Consider the following 26,240-nt stretch of genomic DNA (forward strand, 5'->3'; position numbering starts at 1 on the left):
ACTCCGGGCTGGTGGCTCTGGGGTGGCAGCAGGAGCCTGTTCCTCTTGGCCCTGCTGCCTCCCTCCTGGCACGGCACAGCCGTGGGGCAGGGCCCAGGGGGGCAGGAAAGCCAGCAGCAGCCAGCACAGATCCCAATGCCCGGAGCAGCCTGGGCCCTCCATTACCCACCACCTGCTGCTCCACGCTGGGCTGCTGTCCCAGCTGTCCCAGCCCTCCCCTGCTCACCATGTCAGGCCTTTTGGTGAGCTTGAGGACACCCTTGAGCACCAGGCTGGGCATCCCCAGGCACTGGCTCTGCAGATAGATGGGGAAGATCCCCAGGGCAAGGTCCAGCTCGTCGCTGAGGTCAGGGCAGTCCAGCATCTGAAACACAGGCAGCGGGGGCTGGCTCCAGCCATCAGCTCAGGGAAAGGATGCCGGGGGAGAGCAAGTGCAGACGGAGGCAGCAGGGCTTCTGGAGAGCCCCCGTGTCCCACAGCACAGGGGTTGCTGGCCTGCTCCTCCACAGTACCAATCAGAGCCCCCCCCCGCTGCCTCAGCTCCCCCCACAGCGCTGGGCGCAGGAGAGCTGAGCGTCGCAGGGGGCTTGGAGCAGTGCCACCAGGCTCACCTCCACCAGGAAGACCATGGCGACCATCTCCCAGGTGGGGTCCTCCACACTGAGGAGCTCTGCCAGAGAGCGGAAGATGGTCGTGCACAAAACTCTGGAGCTTTTCGTGATCTCCCTGGCAGAGGGGAAGGAGGCAGCGTCAGGCCTGAGCTGGGTGGTCTTTGGGGTTTGCACCAGTCTGGACATCACCAGTCTGCAGCACTTTGTCTGAGTGCCACCAGCGCCGAGGCAGTGTGGGGTGTCCAGTCCCTGAGGTGTGGGGAGAAGGGGCTCTCACCTGGCGATGATCTGCACTCCCCTGAGGTGCGTCTGGGTGCTGAGGAGGGCGTCCCAGCCCCCCTGCTCCTCGATGGCCAGCACTAGGCTCTCACCACCCATTTTGCAGAGCAACAGTCTCATGGACTGCACTGCAGACCTGCACGAGGAGAAGGGCTCAGCTCCCATTGGGACTTCTGGCTTGGCTCCGGGGAACTGGCAGGGGTGAGAGGACAGGGAGGGAGCACCTGATGGGAGTGAGCTGATCCCTTTGTTGCTCCATCCAGAAGATTTGCACCTGACGCAGCGTCAGCTCCGCGGTGAAGGACACTTGGAAAAGCAGCCCCAGGAAAAGCTCGTGGAAAACCTCCTGCAGCTCCAGCTCGTGGATGGCCTGCAGAGCATCTTCCTGCAGGAGGATCTCCCTTATCACCATGGTTGCCTGCAGAGGACACCCAGTCATTCAGATATCCCTGTGCCCCAGGGGAAGTCAAGGCTTGGGGTGGGACAGGAAGAGGAGTGGGAGCCCAGAACAGCTGAGAGCAGCCCAGGCCATCAGCGAGGCCTCATCAAGCAACTCACAGCCAGGGAGAGGATGCGCGGGTCGGCCCTGGTGGAGGTGGAGGTCTTAGGCAGCGACGGGTTTCTAAGCTTGCTGAGCAGCTCCTGCAGCACCTTCTCTGACGTCTGGGGCTCGCAGAGCATCGCCCTCCACATGGTCAAGGAGACACTGTGGGGAGCCAAGGGCTCTGTCAGAGGGGACATCCAAGAGGATGGGAGGCTGAAGTCCCTCAGGAGGGTCTTGGGTCGCCTTTCCATGTGAGAGGAGCCCCCAAGACTGGTGGGCCCTGCACCTGGTGCACGTTGGGGAGCACTGCAGCAGGCTGGTCACCACCTCACTGAAGTATCTGCCTGTCATCTTCTTCAGGGTGCTTTCCAGGCAGCTGAGGGCCACCACTGACTTGATGGAGAGCCAGTTCCCATAGATGGCACGCACGATGTTCAGCACCTGGAGGGGAGACATGGGTGGGAGTGGGAATGTCAGCAGGGCAAGCACCACCATTTCCCCCGCTCCCGCTGGGAGGTGATGATGAAGCTGGCCAGCTGGGCAATCCGTGCCACGGCCCTCTCCTGCACCTCTTCTGGCTGGGAAGTGGTGAATGGCAGCAGGAGCTGGGAGGAGAAAAGCTGCTGGTGTGGCACGGGGGTGGCAGGGCACAGCAGGGCAGGGCCAGGCTCGCTCCAGGCCAGCGCCTGGGATGGGGCACGTGTCCCTCTTGCCCCCTCGCAGCCACCTGCTGCGGCCAGGCAGGTCACTGCATCCTGCTCCTGCTGCTGCCCCTGTTGCCTTCCACTCACTCCTCCCCCCAAAATGTCCCAGTGCCCCCCACCCAAGGCTTTAGGGTGGCCACCTCCCTGGGGTGAAACCTCTTGGATATGCCCCGTGGTGAAGCCAGCAGAGGAAGGCCCCAGGGCTGGGCTCCCCTTGCCTGACAGGCAGGTCCACCTGGGAGGGGTGTTGGGCAGAATGGGTGGAGGGCAAGGCTGCAGGGGTGGGTGTGGGGGCTGGGGCAGTCAGCAGGCAGGGGCCTGGGGGGGGAATATGGCAGGGGAAGGAGGGACGTTCTCCACCCCCTCCTTGCACCAGGAGTCGGGGGCACGGGGGGCACTGCTCAAGTCAGGGCTCACTGCCTGTGGGGACCCTGTGCCCAGGACAGACCTGCAAGATGGTCTGCAGATTCAGGACACCAAAGTCACCAGCGCTGCGTACCAGCTCCTGCAGCATGTTGTCCATGGTGGCCAGGGCCTGCAACGGGGAGAGAGGCTTGGGGGCAGCCCTGGAAGCCTGGAGGAGAACAACCGTGACCCTGCAGTGCCCAGGAAGGGGCCTTGGGCCTCGGGAGCTCCGTGAGGTTCCCCCCATCATGGTTTAACGCTGGGCTGGCAATGAACAAATGACAGATGCTCTCTATTAAGCCCTCTCCCCTCCCAGAAAGAGAAAGAGGTGGACAACCCCACGACATACCTTGGAGTACAGGGAAGCCTCAGGGCCCTCCTTGCTCTCCAGCCGAGGCACGCGGAAGAGGCTGGAGAAGCAGGCATGAAGGAGGCTGCTCAGCCTCTCCCTCAGAAGCAGCCCCACTCTGCTGCAGGGACAGAAAGGTGCTCTTGGGACCCAGAAAGGAGGAGGCAGACCCCAGGGCTCGAGGTCTGGACTAACTCCACACCATGGGTGACATCTCAACCCCCTGACACTGACAGTTGCCTCTGGAGGGAAAAGCCGGGGCAGCCCCTGCCCTGCTGTCTGCCTCCCCCTTGGCTCGAGGACTAGGGAAGCCCCCACCTGCGACCTGTGCTGCTGGGGCCAGCGGTCACCAGGGAGGCCAGACTGGGGGCTGGGGCAGGTACCTCATGGAGGTGATGGCCAGCATGGCTTGCTGCTGCACCGTGGTGTCCAGGGGGTCAGTGGGCTCATCTTGCAGCAGCCCCTGGGGAGCAGAGCGGGGTGTGACGGGGCAGGAACAGGGCAGTCTCCCTCGCTCAGCAAGAAGAGCCTGCGGGGCTGGCAGAGCCCGGGTGCCCCCACCCTGGCACCCCCTCCCCACTCAGCACCCAGAGGTCCCAAGCTCCGTGGCAGGAGGGGCTGTGCCCATCACATAGCCACAAGCTGGCCGAGGGACCTGCAGACCTTCTCGATTCAAAGTCCTGGCTCCAGCCGAGCCACCCAGGGGCCTCTGGAGCATCTCCGAGAACAGAGCCCGGAGGCAGTGTTCATCGGCAGCCAGCCCCGGCCTGGCCAAGCCCTCTCCTGCCCCCAGGGCTGTGCTGCTGCCCCCAGCCCTGCCTCAGCCTGCCTGCTCACCCCCTCACCTCGATGGTCTCCAGCACCTCCTCCTGGCAGAAGTAAAGCAAGTCCCACTCATTGGAGTCCTTGCTGGTGGTGGAGCAGATGGTGCAGAGGGCATCCAAAAACCTCAGCCCCTGGTCCTTTTGCTGCCAGCCGGACAGGAGACAGATGGACAGACAGTGTCAAGGGAGAGAGACAGCCGGGGGAGCCCAGCACAGCCCCCAGCATCAGCCCCTTCTGAGCATGGGCACAAAGAGTGGCCAGAAGACACAGGCCCAGCCTTGTACGAGTGGCCGTGGTACCTCTGGTCGGTTCCTGAGGAAGGCTTGGATGATGCTCAGGGTGTCTTCCTCCCCAGGCAGAGCCAAGGGAGAGCAGCACAGATCTGGCCGGGGGAGCTCGGGCAAGTCTAGGGGGCAAGGCAGGGGGGAACCATGAGCCCCGTGCCCAGCTCCCCGGGATGTCCCCAGCCCTGGCTCCAGGCTGGAACACTGCTGTCTCCTGTGCACCCCAGGGGGGAGGGCGCAAGGCTGGAGGGCAGCACGGGGAGGGGCCCCCGGCGTGCCCGGGTGAGGGATGCGCTGGCACCAGGGGCAGGGAGGGTCCCTGTCCGGGCTGCTGTGACGGGGCTGGGTCCCCGGCCGCTGCGCCCTGGGAGCCCCGATGCCAGCCTGGCTGGGGGGTGAGCCTGGCACAGGGCAGGGTGGGCAGCCCCTGCCCCCCGTGCCCACACTCTCACCCGGCCGCAGGGACTGGACCTCGGTCTTCTCGCAGGGCCCTGGCCCGGAGCTGGGAGCCGGGGAATCGCCGGTCTCCACCCAGGCCTCCTTGGGCGGGCGGGGGGGTCGATCGTCCACCATGCTGCAGGAGGGAGGAAAGGCATGAGGGGCATCCCTCGCCCCCCGGGCTGCCCTGCCAGGGGGTGAGGCAGGCGTGGTCACATTGAAGGGGCTCTTTGCTCCCAGCCTGTCCCAACACCGTCTTGCTAGCCACTGTGGGGGCAAGGCTGGGGGACAGAAGGTGCCCCAATGTCACCCCCAAAGTCCCAGGTTGTCCCCTCCCCGGGCCCCCTGCAGCTGACCCGGAGCCCCACGGAGCCCTCCTTGCCCCGGGAGGACGGGACTGGCTCCCTCTTCCTCCTCCTCCCGCTCTGGGGCTCGGGCTCCTCTGTCCCGGGAGCAGCCCCCGTGCCGCGGGGACCCCTCTGTCCCCTGTCCCCTCGCTGCCGGCTGCTGCTGCTGCCCCCGGCTGTGGCCGGACACGCCGGAGCGCGGCCTCCGCACCTCAGCGCTCCGAGGCTCTTTCTTCTCAACACAGGATTCCGGGACAAGCCGCGGGATCCCCTCACTCTCTCGTTTCGATGCACCGGCACAGCGAGCAGCCTGCCGTGCGCTCCAGGTGGCACCGCTTGAGCACGTCCAACAGCCCCAGGTGCAACCACGGGGGAGATCGGAACCATGGAGCGGGGAGGGGGGGTCCCGTGTGCCACACTAAGTGCCACAGCCTGACTGAGGAAGGGCATCGTGCAAGAACTGACTTTGGAAAGGCAATTCATCAAGAGCTTTACAGAGTGTCTCATATACATCTTCAACTTGGCAGAGAAGTTCTATATGGATAATTGGACCTAGGGAATACAGGAGGTGATAAAGAAGAACCAAAATCCAGAAGACTGACAGCTAAACCAGTCTTGGGCAGTTGGAGCTGTAGAAGTTTAGATATCATGTCCTTGAGGTGAACTTAGCTCAATTATAATTTCCTTGGCCTATTCCCAGGGATTTGACATTTTTGGCATTAGTGAAACCTGGTGGGATGAGTCCTGCAACTGCTGTGCCACAATGGATGGTTACAGGCTTTTCAGGAGGGATAGACAGGGTAGGAGAGGTGAGGGGCTAGCATTGAATATAGTAGATGGGCTGGAATGTGTGGAACTTGCAATTGTTGATGGCATAGTTGAGAACCATTGGGTAAGAATTAAGGGGCAAACAATTAAAACAGATGTTGTCGTGGAAGTTTGCTACAGGCCACCCAATCAGGATGAGGAAACTGACACGTCATTCTTTCGGGAACTACAGGACCCATCCAAGTCATCTGTACTTGTCCTCATGGGGGATTTCAATTTGCCAGATATCAACTGTGACCATCACACAGCTGGTACAAACAGGTCCAGAAGATTCCTAAACTATCTGGATAACTTTATGGTACAGGTGTTGAGAGAACCAACCAGGAAAGGTGCCTTCCTCGATTTGTTACTTGTAAACAGAGAAGGTCTTGTGGGTAGTGGTGACTGGAGGCTGCCTTGGCCACAGTGACCATGAAGCAGTCAAGTTTAACATCTACGGTAATAGAAGGAGAACTAACAGTAAGACCTCAACTCTGGACCTGAGGAAAGCAGACATCAGGTTGCTTGGAGAACTGCTTGGTAAGGTCTCTTGGGAAAAAGCTTTTCAAGATGCTGGGGTCCAACAGCACTGGTCACTCTTTAAGCACCACCTCCTAAGAGCACAAGGCCAGGTGATTCCAAAATGCTGGAAGTCAAGCAGGCAAAGTAGAAGGCCACCCTGGCTGAGCAGGAATCTCCTACTAGAACTAAGGCACAAAAGGAAGGTTTATGGCCAGTGGAAGGAAGGACAGACATCATGGAGAGCTATGGGGATGCTGTTTGCCACTGTAGGGCAGAAATCCATGCAGCTAAAGCTCAACTAGAGTTGAAGCTGCCTGCACTGTGAAGGATAATGAAAAGGGCTTTTAAAAATATGTTAATAGCAAAAAGCAGGCCAGAAATAACATTGGTGCATGACTTGATCATGGACACCTCATAAACAGGTATATAGACAAGGCAGAGATGTTTAATGCTTTGTTCACCTCAGTCTTCAACACTGATGATGGGTTTGAGCACCCCCAGAGCCCCGGGCTAGAGAACCATGACTGTGCAAATTATAATCTCCCAATCAGCCCTGAACTTGTGTGGGATTTGCTGCTCCAGCTGCATCCTTGTCAGTTGATGGGGCTGATGAGATTAATCTAAGGGTATTTAAAGAGCTTGTGGAGGTCATAGCGAGACCTCTCTCAATGATTTTTCAATCCTCTTGGGAATCTGGAGAGGTACCAGTTTACTGGAAGTTGGCAAATGTTGTCCCAGTCTTCAAGAAGGGCACAGGGAAGACCCCAGTAACTACAGGCCTGTTAGTCTCACCTCAGTGCCTGGTAAGATTATGGAGAGGATTATTCTGGGAACTATTGAAAATACCTAAAAGACAATGCAGTCATTGGTCCCAGCCAACATGGGTTTGTTAGGGGAAGGTCCTGCTTGACTAACTTGATTTCTTTCTATGACAAGGTTACCCACGTAGTTGACCAAGGGAAGCCAGTTGATGTAATCTTTCTAAATTTCAGAAAGACCTTTGATACTGTCTCTCACAGTAACCTTCTAAATAAGATGTCCAGCATCCAGCTGGACAAGCACATAATGCATTGGGTGAGCCCAATTGATGAGCCAAGCTCAAAGGATCATAGAAATGGGTTCACATCAGACTGGCATCTGGTCACTAGCAGGGTTCCACAGGGATCCATCTTAGGGCCAGTACTCTTCAATATATTCATATATGACTTAGATGTAGGACTTGAAGGCCTACTTATGAAGTTTGCAAACGATACTAAATTGGGAGGAGCAGCTGACACTTTCAAGGGCAGAGAGGCCCTGCAGAGGGCTCTGGACAAATTAGAGAGCTGGGCAGATGCCAACTGCATGAAGTTTAACAAGGAGAAATGCTGGATTTTGCACCTGGGACATGGTAACCCAGGATATACAGACAGTCTGGGGAGCAAGAGGCTGGGGAGCAGCCCTGTGGAGAGGGATCTGGGGCTTCTGGTCGATGGCCAGTTGAACATGAGCCAACAGTGTGTCCTGGCAGCCAGGAGGGCCAACCAAGTCCCGGGGCGCATCAAGCACGGCATCTCCAGCCGGTCCAGGGAGGGGACTGTCCCACTTTACTCGGCACTGGTGCGGCCCCATCTTGAGTCCTGGGTGCAGGTTCAGGTGCCACAGCACAAAAAGGATATAAAGCTACTGGAGGGTGTCCAGAGGAGGCCACGAGGTTGGGGAAGGGTTTAGAGGGGATGCCGTATGAGGAGCAGCTGAAGGCACTTGGTCTGTTCAGCCTGGAGAAGAAGAGACTGAGGGGAGACCTCATGGCAGCTCCTGCTTCCTCATCAGGGAAGGAGGAGGAGGAGCTGACCTCTCTGGTGACTAATGATAAGATCTGAGGGAATGGTAGGAAGATGTGCAGGGGGAGGTTTAGGTTGGACATTAGGAAGAGATTCTTCACCCAGAGGGTGGTGGAGCACTGGAACAGGCTCCCCAGGGAAGCAGTGATGGCACAGAACCTGACAATATTCAAGAAACACTTGGACAACACCCTCAGGGACATGGTGTGAACTTTGGGGTGTCCTGTTCTGGGGCAGGAGCTGGACCTGGTGATCCAGGCTGTCTGAGGAGGTGGTTGAGCCACCATCCCTGGAGACATATAAAAAGACAGATGTGGTGCCAGGGGACAGGGTTTAGTGGTGGACGTGGCAGAGTTAGGGTAGTGGTTGGACTTGATGATCTTGAAGGTCTTTTCCAACCAGAATGATACTGGGTAATGTCATGATAATACTAAATATCACAGCCCCAGGTCAAAAAGACCCCTGCCCAGGTGAAGACGATTCCCTGAGCATTTGTGACAGTAGAAATAGCCATGTAGCCATATGATAACTATATGTAAAGCACTATAAAGCACTATGAGGGGATGGACTTGGAATCTCACTGACTCTTTAGTTTTGTGTATAAATATGTCATGAACAATCTTGCTTGGGGTGCTTGGTTTGTGGGGAGGCACCAAACCCCCAGCTTTGTACAAACTGCAACAATGTCTCCTTCCTAAACGTGGTCTCTTTGTCTGCCTTTCCAGAGAGATCTTAAACCAGTAACTTTTTGGTTCCCCCACAAGCTTAATTCCTTCACCATTAGTCCCACACCCCTTTGGTTCCCCCATTCAGTTGCCACCTCCTTCCCCTTCCCCCCCAGTTTCATGTCCCAGATTTTGTTTCCTCCCAATTTAATTTCTTCATTTATTTCCTCCCCAGCTTATCCCCCCCAACTTTGCTCCCTTCCCTATTAGTCGTGTTCCCCCCAAATTTCACTCCTCCCCTCACTCCCCCATTTAATCCCCCTAATTTAATTCTTCAATTTAACCCTACCATTTAATTTCCCCTCAATTTAATCCCCTAATTTAGACCCCCCAACTTTACTCCCCCTCCATTTCAGTGTGTGGACCCCTACATTTCAGTGTCCCCCCAAATTTCACACACACACTCCCTTCAGTGTCCCTCCCCAAATTTCATCCCCCCCAATTCTGTCTCCCCTCCATTACCCACCCAAATTTTAGTCCTCCCCCCAATTTGATGCTGCCCAACTCTCACTCCCACTCCCCAGCAGCAGGGCCAGAAGCACCTCCATTTCCCCCCCCCCCCATTTAAATCCCCCAATTTAGCCCCCCTCTTTCAGTCTACCCCCAAATTTCAGCCCTCCTCTAATCTCCCCCTTTAATTTCGTCCCCAGTTTAATCCCCTGATTTAATTCCCCTCCAATATAGACCCCCAACTTTGTTCCCCCCACAAATTTCAGGTCATGCCCCTTAAATTTCCCCCCTGATTTGATCCCATCATTCAACTCCCCCAATTTTACCTCTCCCCCAGTTTCACTGCCCCCCAAATCTTACTCCCCTCCCCCCACAGCAGGCAGGGCTGGCAGCACCTCCCTCCCCCAATTTAATCCCCCCCAATTTCAGTACCTCCCCTCAAAGACCCACTGCTATACTTGGAAACATGAGCAGTGTGTTAGACACTTTGCTTTAAGATTAGATCACTATGATCTAACATAAAATATCAAAACATCCCTCATTAAATGCTCATGAAAAATGAGTTGATCAACATTGATGGAAAAGCATAGTCTGACCAGCCAACAATCACTGACTCCAAATGCAGGAAGACCAAGCCTGCCACTCCCAGTTTCTCACAGGCACTTCCAATTGACCAAATTGAGACTTGCTTAAAATAGAATTATATTGAATTAAAACAATTTTCTTCTCAACCCCCCTCTTAAAGACCACCTGGATGATCCACTAGATGATCTTTAAGGTGGGTGCCCCATCCCTGGCAGTGTTGAAGGGCAGGCTGAATGGAGCTTGGAGCACCTGGTCTGGCGGGAGGTGTCCCTGCCCATGCAGGGGATAGGACTGGATGGTCTTTAAGGTCCTTTCAACCCAAACCGTTCCATGATTCTCTACAGATGTATGGATGTGCCCTGGACCCAGAGCTATCTCACACCTGCGTGTGACCCAGGACCAAAGAGATTTTGTTCCCACAGGGCTCTGAAAGGTAGGACAGCCCCACAAACTGCCTGAAAGAGGGACACAGGATCCTGACATGTCACATGTGCCACACAGGGAGCAAGACTGCAGAACCTGTTCAGGGCAGCTTGGGTAAAAATAATTTCAACATGTGGGCCGAATTCCCAACTTGCTGCCAAAAGCTGTTCCTGCACTTTCTTAGAATCATGGAATGGTTTGGGTTGGAGGGATCTCAAAGACCATCCGTTCCCAGCCCCCTGCATGGGCAGGGACACCTCCCACCAGACCACAGAGCCCTGGGTCTGTAACCCAGTGTGCACAGAGCCAACCAAGCACACAGAGCTGAGATATTATTTTATTCCATGGTTGGGCAAGGTCGGGTGCTGGGTGGTGATTTCACAAATCGAGCTGTTCTACTTCTGTGACACCAAATGTTGGTGACAATGAGTCCAGTCATTATAGACACTCTGACTCCACTGACTATGATCCAGAGGGAGAGAACATCCCTGACAGATTATCAATTATAGGAACAATTATTTCACTAGTAAAGAAACAAAATAGGACTAATAAAACCAAACAAACACTGATAAGAGGGACATCCAGCGCATTTGTAAATTCGCGGAGCAGCACAACCCAGATTAGAGGGATGGGATTAGAGGATCCATCTGACAGGCTGAGCACAACCCTCGGGGTGTTCAAGCACGTTCTGTATGTGGCCACCATCAAACACCCTTGCCCAGCCCTGCTCAGGATGTGTGACAAGGCATCCCTACATCTGCCTCCTGCCAGGCTCCCAGTGATTCCCCCCTCTTCCCCAGGAATCCTGAGAAGTCAACACAGCATTACCAGTCAGAAATGCAGAAGTACCAAGGACACATGCAGGCAACTCAGCAGCTCTGGTCTTGGCACTGTAGAAGAGGGTTAGGGCTGTATGGTGCATCTCCTGCACAATTCCCTAGGAAAAGAAAAGAACAAACATTAACAACAATTCAAAACAAATTAGAGCCCCTGCGACAGCTGACACCATCAGCATAAAAGAAGGCAGACTTCTTGATACCCTGGAAAAGATAAAACACATTCAAGAGCAGACACTGTTAAAAGGAAGGGACAATCCACCGAGTGTGGAAAGTCTGCTCCCACTGTTGGCAGTTATTAATTGAAATAAGTAAAATTTGGGGGAAAAATAACATGAATCAGATCATTAAAAGACAAATTGCTAAATTATGCCAGGAAACTCACATGAAGAGGATTGACGTTTTATCTGTGGCCTTACTGAGAATTAGAGTCACTCCAAGAGCCAGGGAAGGAGTGAGTCAATTTGAGATCCTGTATGGTGAAGCTTACCCAGTGAACAGCAGTGTAACAAGAGATGAACAGATGGTATCAAAGGGATGTTGAAAGATGATTTGCTGTCTCTGTCCTGGGTTTTGTCATCCCTTCAGAGGGACATGAACCAGAGAGCTCCTCTGCCTTTGGACTCACCCGTGCATCACTGCCAACCAGGAGACTCAGTCTGCATCTGGACCTGGAAGGAGCCACTGGAGGAGAAGTGGAAGAACCCTGTGCTGCCCTGCTGCCCACTTTCACTGCAGGGAAGGTGGATGGGATCAGCTCCTGGATCCATCACATCGAGGGAAGGATGCTCCTCCTGAGGGACAGTGGGCATGGACACCTGCAGGAGGACTTAAAACTGTCTAGAAATCAATTTTATTTCATGAATTATGCTTGGGAATGGGGCAATACTTATTTAGAGCTCAACTGCCCCTAGGGACTATCAGTATTACTCTGTGTGATAACTGTGCCACTTGTTGTCATGACCTGAGTAGGGCAACCCAGGGAGATTCAGATTGGACCCCTTTGCTTTCTAAACTCCTCAGAGAGGAGCCTGGATCCAACCTTTGTCTCAGATCTGGCCCTTCCAGGGAGACTGATTAAAACATCATGGTCCAAGGAAATGCTCGACTGTCCAATACCCTTTGATGAGATTAAGGTGAAATGACACTCAAGGTTTGTATTTGAACACCAGGTTTACTTAAACCTATAGAAGGAATATGGTACTGCAGTTATCATCTCAGGCTGCACGATCATAAAGGCTGACAATTAGATCACAAGAGTACAATAGATATGTGTTTAAGCTGCACAACCTGAGAAAAACTTAATGACCTTAGGAAAGGAGAGAGAGAATAGGAGAAGAAAAGTTTAGAGAGAGAATAGAAAATCACAAGTACTGGATCCAACGTTGGGCCAGCAGCCGAGAGCTGGTGTCAGGGAGGCTCCCCGAGCCCTCCATTGCAGCCCCTGTTTGAGAGGCAGTTTCCTTGTTTCGCAAGGATGAGCAGGAGTGTTTGAGTAATAAGACTGAGCAGCTGGAGAGGAGCTGCCCCCTCTGCCCCTCCATCCTTACCTCAGTCACTGCACCTGCAGCCTCGGGCCATGTGCAGCCACCAGTGCAGCCTCCGCCCCCTCAGACAAGGCTCTTGGGATGCAAACGAGACTTTGTTTGGGGGTTACAGTGGGGGTTTGACACCAACTCCAGCAACTATAGGTCCTGAGGGCTGGTCCCTCACACCCATAGTAGTTTTACCTCCCTTGCATTAACAAAAATAAATCAGAACTACTCAGAGGTCATGCTCATCTGGAGGAGTGTGGGTTTGTTGAACTTAACAATATTACCATAATACTAATAACTAATTTGGGAACATATGCCATGGACACATCTCACAGGCCTTGGGAAAAGAACATGCACATCAGCTCAGCTCAGGAGGCAGCTGGAACAAGCAACCAATCCAGCTGCTGGATTTGCATTCACTGCCCTGAACATTCAGAGAAAGGGGCACCTACGACTGATGTCCCTGTTCCTGCCAGTATCTCCTGGACCAGCCTCTCGATAAAAACAACCTGCTAAAATATTACTGGGAAAACATGCCCAAGAAGGAAAATATTGAGCAAGGCTTGTATGATTAAAAGCTTATATATATATTTAAGTCTTGAAGGGCGGAATTGTCAGTTATTAATTGAAATAAGTAAAATTCGGGGGGGGGGGGGAGGGGGGAAATCACATTTGGGAAAAATCCCATAAAAGAGAACACAAGGGACATGCAGAATAAAAACAGGGCCTAGATATCAGTGAAACAGGGAGAATTAGAGAAAACCGGATTCCAGTTAGAGAAGAACACTCTCTAATAGTCACCAGCCCTTGAGACAGGCCTGCAGGACAGATGGAAGGGGTGGACAGGAGCTCTGCCCACAGCTTGGCCTGGGGACAGCCTGGAGCTCTGGGGAAAAACACACAGAGTAACTGAAATCACCCTGTGAATCTATTAACGAGCCATTAGCAGCCTGAAATCCACACCCACAGGCTGGAGGGACCCCTGCTAACAACAACCCCCCACTCTTGGAGCAGGCACAGTGACATTCCTGAGCATTGCCCCTTGGAATAGCAGCGAGGGGTTAGTGACCCATCGTGTGTGCAGTGAAAGAGCAATGTTAGAGATCAAGTTCCTTCTCATGTTTCGGGTATAAAAGTAGCATTGGTGTTTCAGGAGCTGAGCTTGCTGTGTGGAACACCCCCTGCTCCCTGCTCTGTGCAGAACTGGGTATTGCAGCAGATCTCTGGGCTCTGTGTGAACTGGCTCCTTGCACACCAGGTGACAGACCCGCTGTCGCGACAAGGGCTGCAGGGCCGGGATCCACCCAGACGGCCGGGAACGGGTCTGACCCCCGCTCTCCAGGCCGGGAAAGCGGCTGCAGCTCCAGCCCCGGAGCTCACCAGCCACCACTTCCGGGCCCGCGGAGCCGCTTCCGCCTTTGGTCACATGATCTGCTGCCACTATCACGTGAGCTCCGGCTCGCCAGCCAATCCGCGCTCAGCTCCCCCCTCCCCTTCCCGCCGTGCCCTTCGCCCTTTGCCCCCGCGCTGACCCGCCAAGATGGCGCTGCCGGCCCCGGGGCCCCCCCGGCCCCTCCCCAGCCCGGGGGTCCCGATCCCCTCCCTGGGGACCTGGGGGTCCCACAGCCCAGCCCCGCTTTCCCTGGAGCTGTAACCCCAGGACGGACCTGGGGCCTGCGGGGGGTTCCTGCCCGACCCCCTGTGCCCGGGCCCTCCTGGCTGCCTCGGCCTCGAGCCGAGAGCCTCGCCAGGAGATTCCTGCAGAGGAACCTTCAGCAGAGGTGGGTGCTGGGGGGCACATCCAGGGGATAGAAACAACATCAGGGAAGGGGGGTTGGGAGAGAGCTCTGGAGATCACCCAGTGCCACCCCCAGCAGAGCAGGTCCCACAGCAGCCAGGTGGGTCTGCTGTGTCTCCAGAGAAGGAGCCTCCCCCCGGCTCTGGGCAGCCTGGACCAGGGCTCTGCTGCCCTCACAGCCAAGAAGTTCCTCATGCTCAGGAGGAACGTCCTGTGCTCCAGTTTGTCCTGTTGCCCTTTGTCCTCTCCCTGGGCACCACTGAAGAATCTGTCCCCACCCTCCTGACCCCCACCCTGGAGATATTGAGGACACCCCCCCTTTATCTGCTCTTCACCAGCTGAACAGTCCCAGGTCCTTTCCTCATCACAGGGATGTTCTCAGCCCCTCCGCATCTCCCTGGCCCTTTGCTGTCCCCTCCCCAGCAGCTCCCTGTCCTTCCTGACCTGGGCAGCCCAGACCTGGGCCCAGTTCTCCAGAGGTGTCCCCCCCAGGGCAGAGGAGAGGGGCAGGAGAACCTCCCTGACCTGCTGCCCACATTCTCCTGATGCCCCCCAGGAGCCCATTGGCCTCCTTGGCCACCAGGGCACGTTGCTGCCTCATGGTCACCCTGTTGGCCGCCAGGACCCTGAAGTTCTTGTCCCCAGAGCTGCTCTCCAGCAGGTCCCCCCCACCCTGTGCTTCTCCACGGGCTTGTTCCTCCCCAGATGCAGGACCTTCCATGGCCCTTGGGGAACCTCACGGGGTTCCTCACTCCTCAACTCTCCATCCCGCCCAGGTCACCCTGGGTGGCAGCTCAGCCCCCGGGGGTGTCACCCCCCTCCTAGTTTGGTGTCACCAGTGAACCTGCTGAGGGGACACTGTCCCTGTGTCCAGGAACAACCCCATGGACCAACCCAGGGCAGGGGTGTATCTTAGTGTGCTAATAGCTCATTAAGATGCTAACTGCATGAGCCCAGTGCCCAGCGGTTCTGCCCAGGGTGCTCCTCCTCGGCTCCGGCCTCGCTTGCCCCTGCTCTCCGTGCCGCTCGGCTCGGTCCTTTCCCTCCCTCGGCCTCGCCCCGGGCCCGGCAGAGCCCGCCGGTGCCTCCTGCTGCTCCCGCCCCGCAGCAGCGGCTGATGGGGCTCTGGAGGAAGAAGCGGCAGCGTTCGCCCTCTGGCCGCGCTGCTGGGCAGCCCCGCGCTGCCCCCGCCAGTGCCGCCAGTGCCGCCAGTGCCCGCCAGCTGCAGAGGACAGCCATGAGCAGGCTGCACCGCGCGGCTGCCCGCGGCGACCTGGCCTGGCTGAGGCGCTGGCGCTGGGGGCTGAGGGTGCTGGGCATCGACAGCCGCGACCAGGAGAAGCGGTGAGGGGCTGTGGGGCTGAGGGGACAGCTGGGCTGCTGCTGGCAGGCGGGGCTGCAGCAGGGCCTGAGCCAAGCTCCACGAGGCCCCGGCAGCCCTGGCTGCAGCACAAGGGCTGTGCTGGGACACGGAGCCCAGGGAGCCAGGGCAGCGCTAGCCCGGGGCCACCAGCCCCCCGGCAGCTGTTGGGGGCCAGCTGGCATCACCCCCCTGAGGGCTTGTGGGGGCTCCTGTTGAAGGCGGTTGCTTGGAAAGCAAGACTTTCCCTGTCAGCTGGGAGGGGAAACTGGAGAGCTTTCCATTGCTGGCAGCTGCTGGGTGGGCTCAGGTGCGGTGGGAAGTGCTGCCCCTGCCCTGCCCCTTGGCCCTGGGTCTCCCTGTGTCGTGGTTTGAGCCAGGATGAAGCCACTTTTCCTTCTACTGATTTTTTTTTTCCTTCAGCAAGCTTTCTTTTAACTAGTAGCAGAGTGTTCCAGCTAGGAATGATAACAAGTGGTGGAATGTTTCTCTAACTGCTGGGTCTTCCAGGTCACATCTTTACTCTGCTGGCTCAGACACTACGGGGAGATCTATGACCCCCCTGCCCCATAGTAAAAATCAGTAAAAGAAAAAGTGGCTTCATCCTGGCTCAAACCAGGACAACCTGCAGGGCTGTCATGCAGCTGCTGAGGCATCAGCACTTCTCTCCTGGCCTGAGGGGGGGATCAGTGCAGGATTGTTGCAGCAGTCCTGGGGACAAGCAGGGTCTGGGCAGGGTCCCCAGGGCTGGGTGGTCTGTCCATGTTAAGCTCCTGTCTTATTTTTAGGACACCTCTGCATCTCACCTGTGCCAACGGGCCATGTGGGGTTGGTAAGATTTCTGGTGGGAGAGAACTGCCAGGTGGACCTCTCTGACAACTGGAGGAGATCGCCCCTGATGAAGGTATGTGGCATGTGTCCTGCTCTTGGAGAGGGGCTCGTGGCCTGTGCAGGAATGGAGGGGTGTCTGGCAGGATTCTGTGCACAGGCCTGTGCAGAAACGTGCCCGATGTAATTGGGGTGGAACAGCAAAGGTGAGCTCATGGTTGCAGATGCTTTTCTTCCCCAGTGCTGAGAAGCTGGGTGAGCTGGGACAGTGCAAGGTCAGCTTTGGAAGACTTTCCTTTGTGTGTGTGTTCTTCCCAGGCAGTGCAGAGCCAGCAGGAAGAGTGTGTGGCTGTTCTGCTGGAGCAGGAAGCCAGCTTGACTCTGGCAGACTGTGATGGCAACACGGCCCGTCACCTGGCTGTCCTGTCTCCTGCTCTCAATATAGTGGGGCTGTTACCCCAGCATCATGCCACTACTGATGCCAAGAAAAAGGTAAATGTTTCCATTTCTTCAGGAAGTTCTTTCAGAAAGGTGCATGGATATTTTCTCATCCTGTTTTTTTGACTTTGATGTTTCCCTTGGTTTCTTTCTCTGTCCTTTCAAGGAGGGATGTACCCGACGGGTGCTGGCTGTGACCATCATGAAGAGGTGGCAGAGTTTCTCCTTCTCAGAGGAGCTGATGTGCATACTCGAGACACAGCTTAAAGGAGCAATTGTTTTGAAGATGCCTTCTTTCCTGCTGCCCTGTGTTGAACTAGCTGCCCCAGATTTCATGGTGATAACCTGTAGAGTTGTCCATGTGACACATTGGTCTGCACTCGTTGATTTTTAGCCTGCCACATCTAATGTCAAGGTGTCATTTCATGTCTGAACAGCCACAGGTGACTCATCAGAAGGAGACTCAATAAGGTGAGACTTTCCACACACCTCACACTGACTTGAGGGATGATGGGAGAGACACAGGACTCATTTTCCTTTGCTTTTCAAGAAGCTGTGAGGAAGAGGAGGATGAGGAGGGCTGGAATGCTTCTGAAGGAGGGCTCCATTTCACCCCCAGGGTGGCGTGTGTTTACAGGGAACATGTCCTTCAAAAATAAATGATTTGCAGGCGAGTTTTCTTGGGGATTGAAGGAAACTACAGTTCCAGCCAGTGTTGTTGTCTCCTTAGGAGCAGCTTCTGGCCAAGCAGCCTTTATTCTGCTATGAGTGTTTCCTCACAGCCCTGGAGCTGTGGCAGAGCCTGCAGTAGATTTGTGGTCTGGGGCAAAAGAGCAAGAGGTGAAGAGATAAACAACCACCTTGCTTGATTTCCTCTTGTTCTTGTGGGTCAGGTTGGCAGACCCTCAGAGTTACTGTTCTAATGGATTCTGTTCTTCTCCAATGATTGTTACTGTTTCCTGTCACTTAGGTGATAAAACCCTCAGAGAGAAAGGAAAAGGGCATTTCCTGCTCAAGATCTACTGAAATCCTTCATCAGCTGGTTTTCTTTTCCTCCCTGTCAGGTGACTCAGGAGCTCTCAGTGGATGAGTGACTCCAGTGGGTTCTTTTCTCTGGAGTGCCATTCCATGCTTGCTTGTTGCTTTCCCCGCCCTTGTTCCCTCTTTGGAATGTGGGGCAGTGTCCTTGTCAGGGGATGGAGGAGCTGCCGGAGAGAGGGCAGAGCAGCCAGGAGCTGAGGGGAGAGGGATGAGGGACAGGGATGCACGGGCCTGGGGATCAACGGGGATGGACAGACAGAGTCCTCCCTGGACACCAGCCATGGAAGGGGCTTGACTTCCATGATCCCCGACCTTACACTGAGCACATGTGGATACATGGAGTGGAATACTTGGGTCAATTTGCTGTCCATCTGGTCCTCCTCCCTGGGTGGGGGGCTGCAGATATGACCCTTCCATGAGCCTGGAAGTGAACTTAGCTGCAGCAGATATTCATGGGACAATTCAGGGTAGAATTGTCCTTTGCTCAGGAGGTCTCTTTTCTACCTTTGGTTCCAAGTAGAGACAGCTCTGAGGTTGAGCAAGTTGCTCAGTGCGTGTCAGCATGCCTGTGCAGAGTCTGCACACGAGAGCCAGACGTTGAAGCCACCATTACAGAAATGGAGACAAGGCATTTGACCAGCTTCTTGGCCCTGGAACAGGTAGGCCATGTCTCCTGAAACTGCCACAAGCACCTAAGCTTTTGTCCGCAGCAGTGTGGCTCCTCTGTAGGTGTCCTGCTGGTCTCCTGCCCCATGTTGGTCCTTAGGCTGTGAAGAGAATCAACACCAACCTTTTCACTAGCTTACATTTACTTTCCATGCTGAAATGCAGGGTGGATCAAGGGAGCTCTGATCTTCCAGGCTCCCTGCTGCACAGTGAGGGATTTGGAGAAGGAAAATGCAGGTCATCTTCTTGTGTCAGTGCACACCACATCAACATTTTACCTTCTTTTGTGCCTTTTCACAAACCTGGGATCTGTCTATTGGCTGCCTTTGGTTCAAGAAGACAGTACTTCCTATTCCACCTCTCCCTCCTCCAAAAAGCAGGGAAATAAAATGTGCAGCATGGATGACTTAAGGACAATATTGTAGTCTTGAAGGTATACAAGACAGAAAAGGTTGTACAGGTAATTCCAGAATAGGTGGAATAGGAGGGTCCTGCATGGATCAGGCCTGGTCATGGCTCCGAATCGCCCCAGGGGGTCTGCACGGCGGCTTTTCAAGCAGCACGTCAAGGCAGGGACACCTGGAAGGAAAGGTGCTTCCCAAGGCGCGTGCCTTCTGCTTCCGTCCAGTGCTGGTGAGGGGAGAAAAGCAGCCGCCGGTGCGTGTGCCCCCCGGTGTGCCCCCCAACCCCCGGTGTGCCCCCGGTGTGCCCCCCAACCCCGGGTGTCCCCCCAACCCCCGGTGTGCCCCCCCAACCCCCGGTGTCCCCCCAACCCCCGGTGTGCCCCCGGTGTGCCCCCCAACCCCCGGTGTGCCCCCCAACCCCCGGTGTCCCCCCCAACCCCCGGTGTGCCCCCGGTGTGCCCCCCAACCCCCGGTGTGCCCCCCAACCCCCGGTGTGCCCCCGGTGTGCCCCCCAACCCCCGGTGTGCCCCCCAACCCCCGGTGTCCCCCCAACCCCCGGTGTGCCCCCGGTGTGCCCCCCAACCCCCGGTGTGCCCCCCAACCCCCGGTGTGCCCCCGGTGTGCCCCCCAACCCCCGGTGTGCCCCCCAACCCCCGGTGTGCCCCCGGTGTGCCCCCCAACCCCCGGTGTGCCCCCCAACCCCCGGTGTCCCCCCCAACCCCCGGTGTGCCCCCGGTGTGCCCCCCAACCCCCGGTGTGCCCCCCAACCCCCGGTGTGCCCCCCAACCCCCGGTGTGCCCCCGGTGTGCCCCCCAACCCCCGGTGTGCCCCCCAACCCCCGGGGTCCCCCCAACCCCCCCGGGTCCCTCCCCGGGGCCGGCCCAGACCCAGGTCACGTGGCGGGCGCAGCGCGCGGCTTTGACGCGCTCCGTCGCGCCGTGATGACGCCACAACAGGAAGTGCCCGCCGCCGCCACACTGACGCCGCGTCACGTGCCGCCGTCCCGGGGCGATGACGTCAGCGGGCGCGGATCACGTGAGCCGTGCCTACGCGCGGCGGGGCCGGGCGCGGATGGCGGACGCTGCGGCCGAGGCGGCTCCGCGGCCCGAGATGCCGCGGCGGGAGGCGGCGCTGCGGGCGCGGCTGTGGCAGCTGCAGAGCGAGCTCCGCGAGCAGGAGGTGTCGGAGGCCTCGTCCCGGGCCTATTGCCGGGGCTTCTGCCAGGTGGGGCCGTGCGGGGCGGGCCGTGCAGGCCGCGGGCCCGGCAGCCGGGCCGCCCTCCCCAGCCCGGGGCTGCGGGGGCTGCGGGGGCGGGGGGCGCGGCGGGGGCTGCGCGGGCCCCGCTCGCTCCCCCGGAGGGGCCGTGCCGCGGCGCTGCCGGCGGAGCTGGGCCCGGGCCCGACCCGCGGGCCATCCGCTGCCCGCCCGGGGCCGCCGCACCGCGGGAGCTGCCTTGGGGCTCGCACCGCCGGTGGCCCCAGGAGGGTCTCTGGGTTTGCGGCCCCCACCGCGGATGTTCAGTGCGGAGCTGCCGCGCTTCCTGGTCGTGTCTGCGCTTTGCCTGCCTCGGGACCAAAACTGCGCGTTCGACCTTGGTTGAGACCTGCCGCGGAACAAGCGCTGCCGGCTGGTTCGGGAAGGCCGGCAGTTCACTGAGGTCACTGTGTGAGCTTCTGTGGTCCTGGTGACTTTGTTTGAATACTTGCTTCTCGCAGCTCAGGCTAGGGATCTATAATTTCTGCATCGAGCCATTAACTTCTAGAAGAAAAGTTGAACTTGATTAAAATCACAATGATGGAGATAACATTCTGAAAGAAAGTCTTTCAAAGGTTAATTAGTTTTTGCTTCCTCTACAGCGTCTTCTCCTGTGAGGGGTAAGGTTAAATAATTGTTGTTAGTTTGCAAGGTTGGAGAGCCATAGCTGTTGAATCTGAAGAGATCTCTAGATTATGCAGTAGGTGGGTGTGTGTTCTCACCCCACTCACCAGTCAGATGTGTTATTGTAGGCAAAGGAAGGAGGATGGGGGTGTGTGTTTTTATTAACCAGGCTTGATATGTTTAAATCCTCTCTTCAGGTAATTAGACTGTGAGGTAGCAATTGCTTATTGAATTGTTCCTTGACTGTTCATTAAGCATGGAGATTAAATATTTCTGATACGTTAAAAATTGTCTAATTTTATCTTGTATATAGACTTCCAAGAAGAGTCTAGTGGAGTACTAAAACTTTACTTATATTTGTGAAATAGCAGACAGGCTTTCAAGAGTGTCTGTAATACAGTTATTGCACTTTGCTTGTCAGTATACTAGTAGTAATGGCAAAGTAGTGTTCAAACCCACATATCTTTGAAGTTCAAGCTCTTAATAAGCCTTGAATTTGTCTTACACACTGAAACCATAATTCCTCATTGGTTTGGGGAAAAGTTTCTGATAAAGGGCAGCTCAATTAATTGCTAATATTAGATGTAAGACTTTGATCTCAGTGCTAGGATTGCAGTTAAGCAAGAGTGCTGTGTTTCTAGTAAGTTTATTTATCTCTGCCATATTATGTTGTTTACACAGACCAGACAGTTTGAACTGAGTGTCTGTCAAAATAATTGAGTACTAAATTTCACTTTTTAAATGGATTGGTTTTACTGGATGTATTTTTAGAAAAGTGCAGAGATTTGTGTTTGGTCTTTATTTCTGTAGTCACTATAATGATAGTGTTACTGCTGGGTTTACTGAACAGGTAACTTTATGATAAGCACCAGTTGAGTATCTCTAGGTATTACAGCTTGACAGCCTTTGAATGGAATTTAATGCTTCTGATGTCGTATTATTTGAGTTACATTATCAAGACCTTCATTAAACTGCAAGAGAAGCACTTAGACTGGTTACTTACTAGTAATTAATTGCTTCTACTAATAATCTTTTTGCTGTGTTTAAGGAAGATTTCTGTAAGCTCCCAATCTTCCCTTCCTCCACCCTCCTTACATCTTTATAACTATTCATGCTGTGGGTTTTTGGAGAGTTTTTAACTTTTATTCAGCTAAGAGTGATATTACTGGTACTGAGTTATAGGAGAGTAATCTACCAGTCTTGAATTTTACTGATGCTTAGATAGTATTGTTTGACAGATTTTTTTCCTTAAATATCACACATGGTTGTGTCAGTCTAGTGGATGTCTGCTTTTCTTCTTTCCCCCACCGTAGAACTAGTACTGTGTAGTTAGATCACTGGCATTGTTAGTGTTATTAATAGCCTGTGTCAGCATCCACAAACTAGTGTGTATCTGGCCACTTAGTTCTTGCTGTGTGGCAAGTTAGTCTTTGTCTTAGAAGTTTCTGGCCATTGTAATGACTGCACTTGGTTTTAGCAAGCTCGTGATAGGTCTGTGCAGTGTTGTCCCCCTTCAGTCATAATGATCATGTGCTTGTTTAAGGTGTTAAAATCAATCAGTCATGCAGAGCACCAACTTGAGGTGAAGTAGCTTGAATCCTGATATCCTCATCGTCCTCTTAGGACAATTTGACTTGCATTAAATAGGTGGGGTACTGTGATCTTCTTGATCTTGGCCCTGAGGGTTCCACAGAGCAGTCACTGTTCTTGTTTTCATCACAGTTGGCCTTAATCAAGATTGGTACCTTGTTTGATCTAGGAAGGGTGCAACATGAGAGAGGGATTGTAACTGGTAAGAGCACAAGCATAACTGGTTTGGAGTTGCAGGAGCATGTGCATACAGAGAAGGGGTGTTGCTTGTGAAGGAGCTGTCAGTACCTGCCTGCTCTCAGCATTACTTCACAACCTGCAGGAAAATAACATGGTAGTGTAGCAGAGATACCACAGTTGTCCCTGCAATGATTTTTGAGACTTGTTTTGATTTCTCTTAAAACTGGCTAGATTTTACATTGCTTCTTCAGTGCTGTGCCTGGATACTAAGGATTCATGTGGTCAAACAGGAAAATCTAGGGTAACTTTGCATTTTAAAAATGACAGTCTGATCTGGGTTTTGTATCACCTCCTAGTGGCTTCATGTTTGCTTTGTGAGTATGTATGAGCAGCGTATGTTATCTATAAAATGCTACAGCTGGAATAATGGTCTTAATATTTAAGTTATTGCCTATTTTTCTGCTTTCTCGTTAGTAATAGATTCCAGTGTTACATGGTGCTTTCTCCATGACAGTTGCATAAAAGAAGCCTAGTGCAGAACTTCTCTGTGAATTTATAACTTAACAGATCACATTTCTGCCAATTGCTTGTTCCCCAGTAGAAATTCTGATAACTGCATCAAAATAGTGAAATAAATTGAAATGTTTTTAAATAAGAGGGAAAACTTCTGTTGAGGAGAAAAGCTACTGGTTTTAAACATCCCTCAGAGAGAATGAGAATTTTTTGCTTTCAAGTCCAGAGCTGCAAACTGTTATGCAAATGCTTTGTATTATTTTTTTCTTTTGTTGAGCTATTTAACCAGCTGTAGCAAGATATTGGTAAGTGTAGCAAAGCATGATATGAATGATGTTACAACTACCTGAAGGGAGATTGTAGTCGGAGGGGTATGGGTCTGTAGTGTGTGTGTCAGGCTCTTCTCCCAGGCAACTAGTGACAGGAGCAGAGGACCTGGCCTGAAGCTGCTCCAGGGGAAACAGCTCATGGAAAGGGTGATCAGACAATGGAATGGACTGCCCAGGGAAGTGGTGGAGCCACCATCCCTGAGGGTGTTCAAGGAAAAGCTGGATGTGGCACTTGGTGATGTGTTCTGGCTGATGTCGTGGTGTTAGGTCATAGGCTGGACTTGATGATCTTAAAGGTCTTTTCCAGCTTTGGTGATTCTGTGATACCAAATCACAGAAGCCTAACAGCATAGGATCAAAGGAATGTAAGACCTTTGGTTTAGACCTCACCAAAAAGAAGAAAAATTCAACCCCCACATCACTGAAAATCAGTAAGAACTGGTGAGATGTACATGTTACGCATTAAAACCAGTAAATTCTCACTGTTGGAATTCTTCCACTATAGGCTTGATACTTCATATTGATAGATGTTTTTTAGATAAAAATCTGTTCTGAGAACTTCTAATGCTAATTCATTTTCTTTCAGACACTACTTCAGTATGCTGGCAGTCGGGGTGCATCGGAACATATTTTACCTTTTTTGGAAGTATATCGGATCTCCATCCAGAGCTTTGCTAATGCACGACCTTACTTGACTACAGAATGTGAAGATGTTCTTTTGGTACTTGGCAGACTAGTGCTGTAAGTTTTAAGTTGATACATTGATATTTTAAAAAAAAACACCTCAAACTGTACTTAATAAATGAAAGGACAAGTTGTTGAAAATAGAATCATCTTAATTTGACAATTGTATTTATGTTTTATTATCTAGTAAATGTCTTTAGTACTTTTTTAATCACAAGAAAAATATACTTGGGCATTTTGTTAATTAATATGAACAAGTGCTAAGGCTTTGTTCTTTTGTATTTAGATAATTGTGTAGGTATTAGGAAAGTTCTTTCTTAAAGATTCTGAAAAACACATTTTTTTGGTAGAAAAGCTTAATGTGATCCTCTTAAACAGAAGCTTTAACATTAGACCTTCATGGACGGATTAATAAACCTGTATCACTTGCTCTGCAGTTGCTGCTTACATGTGTTCCTTACTGGTAATGCAAAGTAGTTCTGCACATTTTCCTTTCTAAGGAGGTTATGCTGTTTTGTATTTATTGCAGTCTAAGTGGTACATGCAGGCTGTTGCTATAGGGTAGCAAAACAGAGTAATTCAACCTGAGCTCTTTGACAAGTGTCTGTAGACATAACTTTATGCACAGTGGTTCTTCAAGCAAGAAAGAGTTCTGTTCATCAGCCAAATTTCGATAACTTGTACTTCCTCAAAGTCTGTTCTAAGTGCAAATCAGCTATTTGTAACTGAAGAGTGTAGCCTGGGAGCTTCCACATAGTTGGAGTATAATCAAGTACTACCCTTAGCCAGAGAAGGCTAACTTGATGTGCTGGTCATTCCTTGCTGTAAGGTTTCGTTTGAGGAGGGGGTTTGAAGATCTAGAACCTTGAGTATGAAGACCATCATTGAGTAATTCTGTGACAGTTTTTCAATGAGCTATTTTTCCTTTGTTATCAGTAGCTTACTTGCTTGGTCGTCTGAAGTCAGGTGTTCTGTTTGAGAAGAATTTTGAAGTGAACTCCTTGGTTAAATACTCTTGTTGTAATGTACTAACTTGCGTTATAAATCAAAGCTCAGAACCAGATATGTCCATAAGATACCTTGAATTATTTTTCTTTTTTGGAGTTAAGAGAAATATGTGAACTAGGAGTTATTTATTTTTTTAAAAACCTGTCATGAAGGGAAAACATGTGAAATCAGGAGAAGTCTGTCCTAATATGAAAACTAAAGTCTTAAACTACTAAATACTTTACCTGGTATATAATATGTGTATTTTTGGTGAACTGTCTTAATTGCTTGTGCAGACTGTCCCTTTATGGATAGAGTATTCTCATCTTCATCATGTTATCATCAATTAGCTTGTGTATTCTGCTGTTTTCTATTCATGTCAGTTCAAATCTTTGTTTTTGACTGGTTTTGTATGCAAATCATCCATACCTGGAGTACTTTCTGTATACATTACCACTGTTACATACCATAGGGTAGGAAGCCCAAATCTGTATCAGAATTGTTTATCAGAAGTGCTTTTCTCTTGTTGAGAAAAGTCAGGATATTCTGCTTCTGCTAATACATTTTCTTCCATCTTTCAGTGTGAGGAGTTTTGCTTGCTGTTGCTTTTATATTCAGAAAACTTTGTGGTGGAGAACACTAGAGAGGCTGGCTTGCTGAGATCTCTCCTGTCCATGATGGTGTTTGATGATATGTGATGACGTTTGAGAGGAATCAAAGACTGAGAAGGTCGATGAGTGAGGCTGCAGATAGGGTGAGGTAAAAGGCATAACCGGCTGAATTCTCCCACGTTCTTCTTTTGGATAAGAGTTTCAAAGGGAAGGAGAGAGAAGTTAGAGCAGGGAATTAGTTCCATGAGGGAGGAATACTATTACTTGGCTAGGGATGTGAAAGCATCCTGGTACCATGTAGCTGTGATTTTTGGGGAGACAGTTGGCTTGCCCACAGCTGTTGTACACAATATGTGTTTTCAGACTTGAACCCTGATGAGGAATGAAACTAGCAAGCTTCCTGTTTTGAAGCAGAAGTGCTCTTTTGAGAAATAACTTCCT

General features: G+C 53.0%; 2 protein-coding genes across 6 annotated transcripts in view; both read left to right on the forward strand.

Annotated features, from left to right (window-relative positions):
* Positions 1 to 14,019: 14,019 nt before the first annotated feature.
* LOC127393285 (ankyrin repeat domain-containing protein 18A-like) lies at positions 14,020 to 19,040 on the forward strand. Of its 3 annotated transcripts, none has more exons than XR_007891422.1 (5): positions 14,020 to 14,273; positions 16,439 to 16,554; positions 16,797 to 16,970; positions 17,083 to 17,387; positions 17,887 to 19,040. XR_007891422.1 is itself a non-coding variant. In XM_051638235.1 (5 exons), exons 2-5 carry the CDS (start codon positions 16,549 to 16,551, stop codon positions 17,384 to 17,386), a joined length of 384 nt encoding a protein of 127 aa, XP_051494195.1. In that variant the 5' UTR covers positions 14,020 to 14,273; positions 16,439 to 16,548; the 3' UTR covers positions 17,387 to 17,590. The 3 variants fall into 3 exon arrangements, 2 of the variants coding, with proteins under 2 accessions (XP_051494195.1, XP_051494194.1); XM_051638235.1 differs by lacking the exon at positions 17,887 to 19,040 and having other exon boundaries at positions 17,083 to 17,253; positions 17,354 to 17,590; XM_051638234.1 differs by lacking the exon at positions 17,887 to 19,040 and having other exon boundaries at positions 17,083 to 17,590.
* A 1,045-nt stretch (positions 19,041 to 20,085) lies between these two features.
* RLF (RLF zinc finger) overlaps positions 20,086 to 26,240 on the forward strand; it is a 61,817-nt gene continuing 55,662 nt past the window's right edge. For all 3 annotated transcript variants that reach the window (XM_051638147.1, XM_051638148.1, XM_051638149.1), the window contains exons 1-2: positions 20,086 to 20,251; positions 24,104 to 24,258. In XM_051638147.1, the coding sequence (XP_051494107.1) occupies positions 20,099 to 20,251; positions 24,104 to 24,258 (308 nt within the window). In that variant the 5' untranslated portion in view covers positions 20,086 to 20,098. The remainder of the gene's footprint in view (positions 20,252 to 24,103; positions 24,259 to 26,240) is intronic.

This window comes from Apus apus, chromosome 21, assembly GCF_020740795.1.
Source record: "Apus apus isolate bApuApu2 chromosome 21, bApuApu2.pri.cur, whole genome shotgun sequence".
Classification (NCBI taxonomy): Eukaryota; Metazoa; Chordata; class Aves; order Apodiformes; family Apodidae; genus Apus; species Apus apus.

Coding starts and splice junctions, on each gene's coding strand:
- LOC127393285 (XM_051638234.1), top strand. Junction 16,971..17,082: donor CTACTGATGCCAAGAAAAAG/GTAAATGTTTCC, acceptor TGTCCTTTCAAG/GAGGGATGTACCCGACGGGT.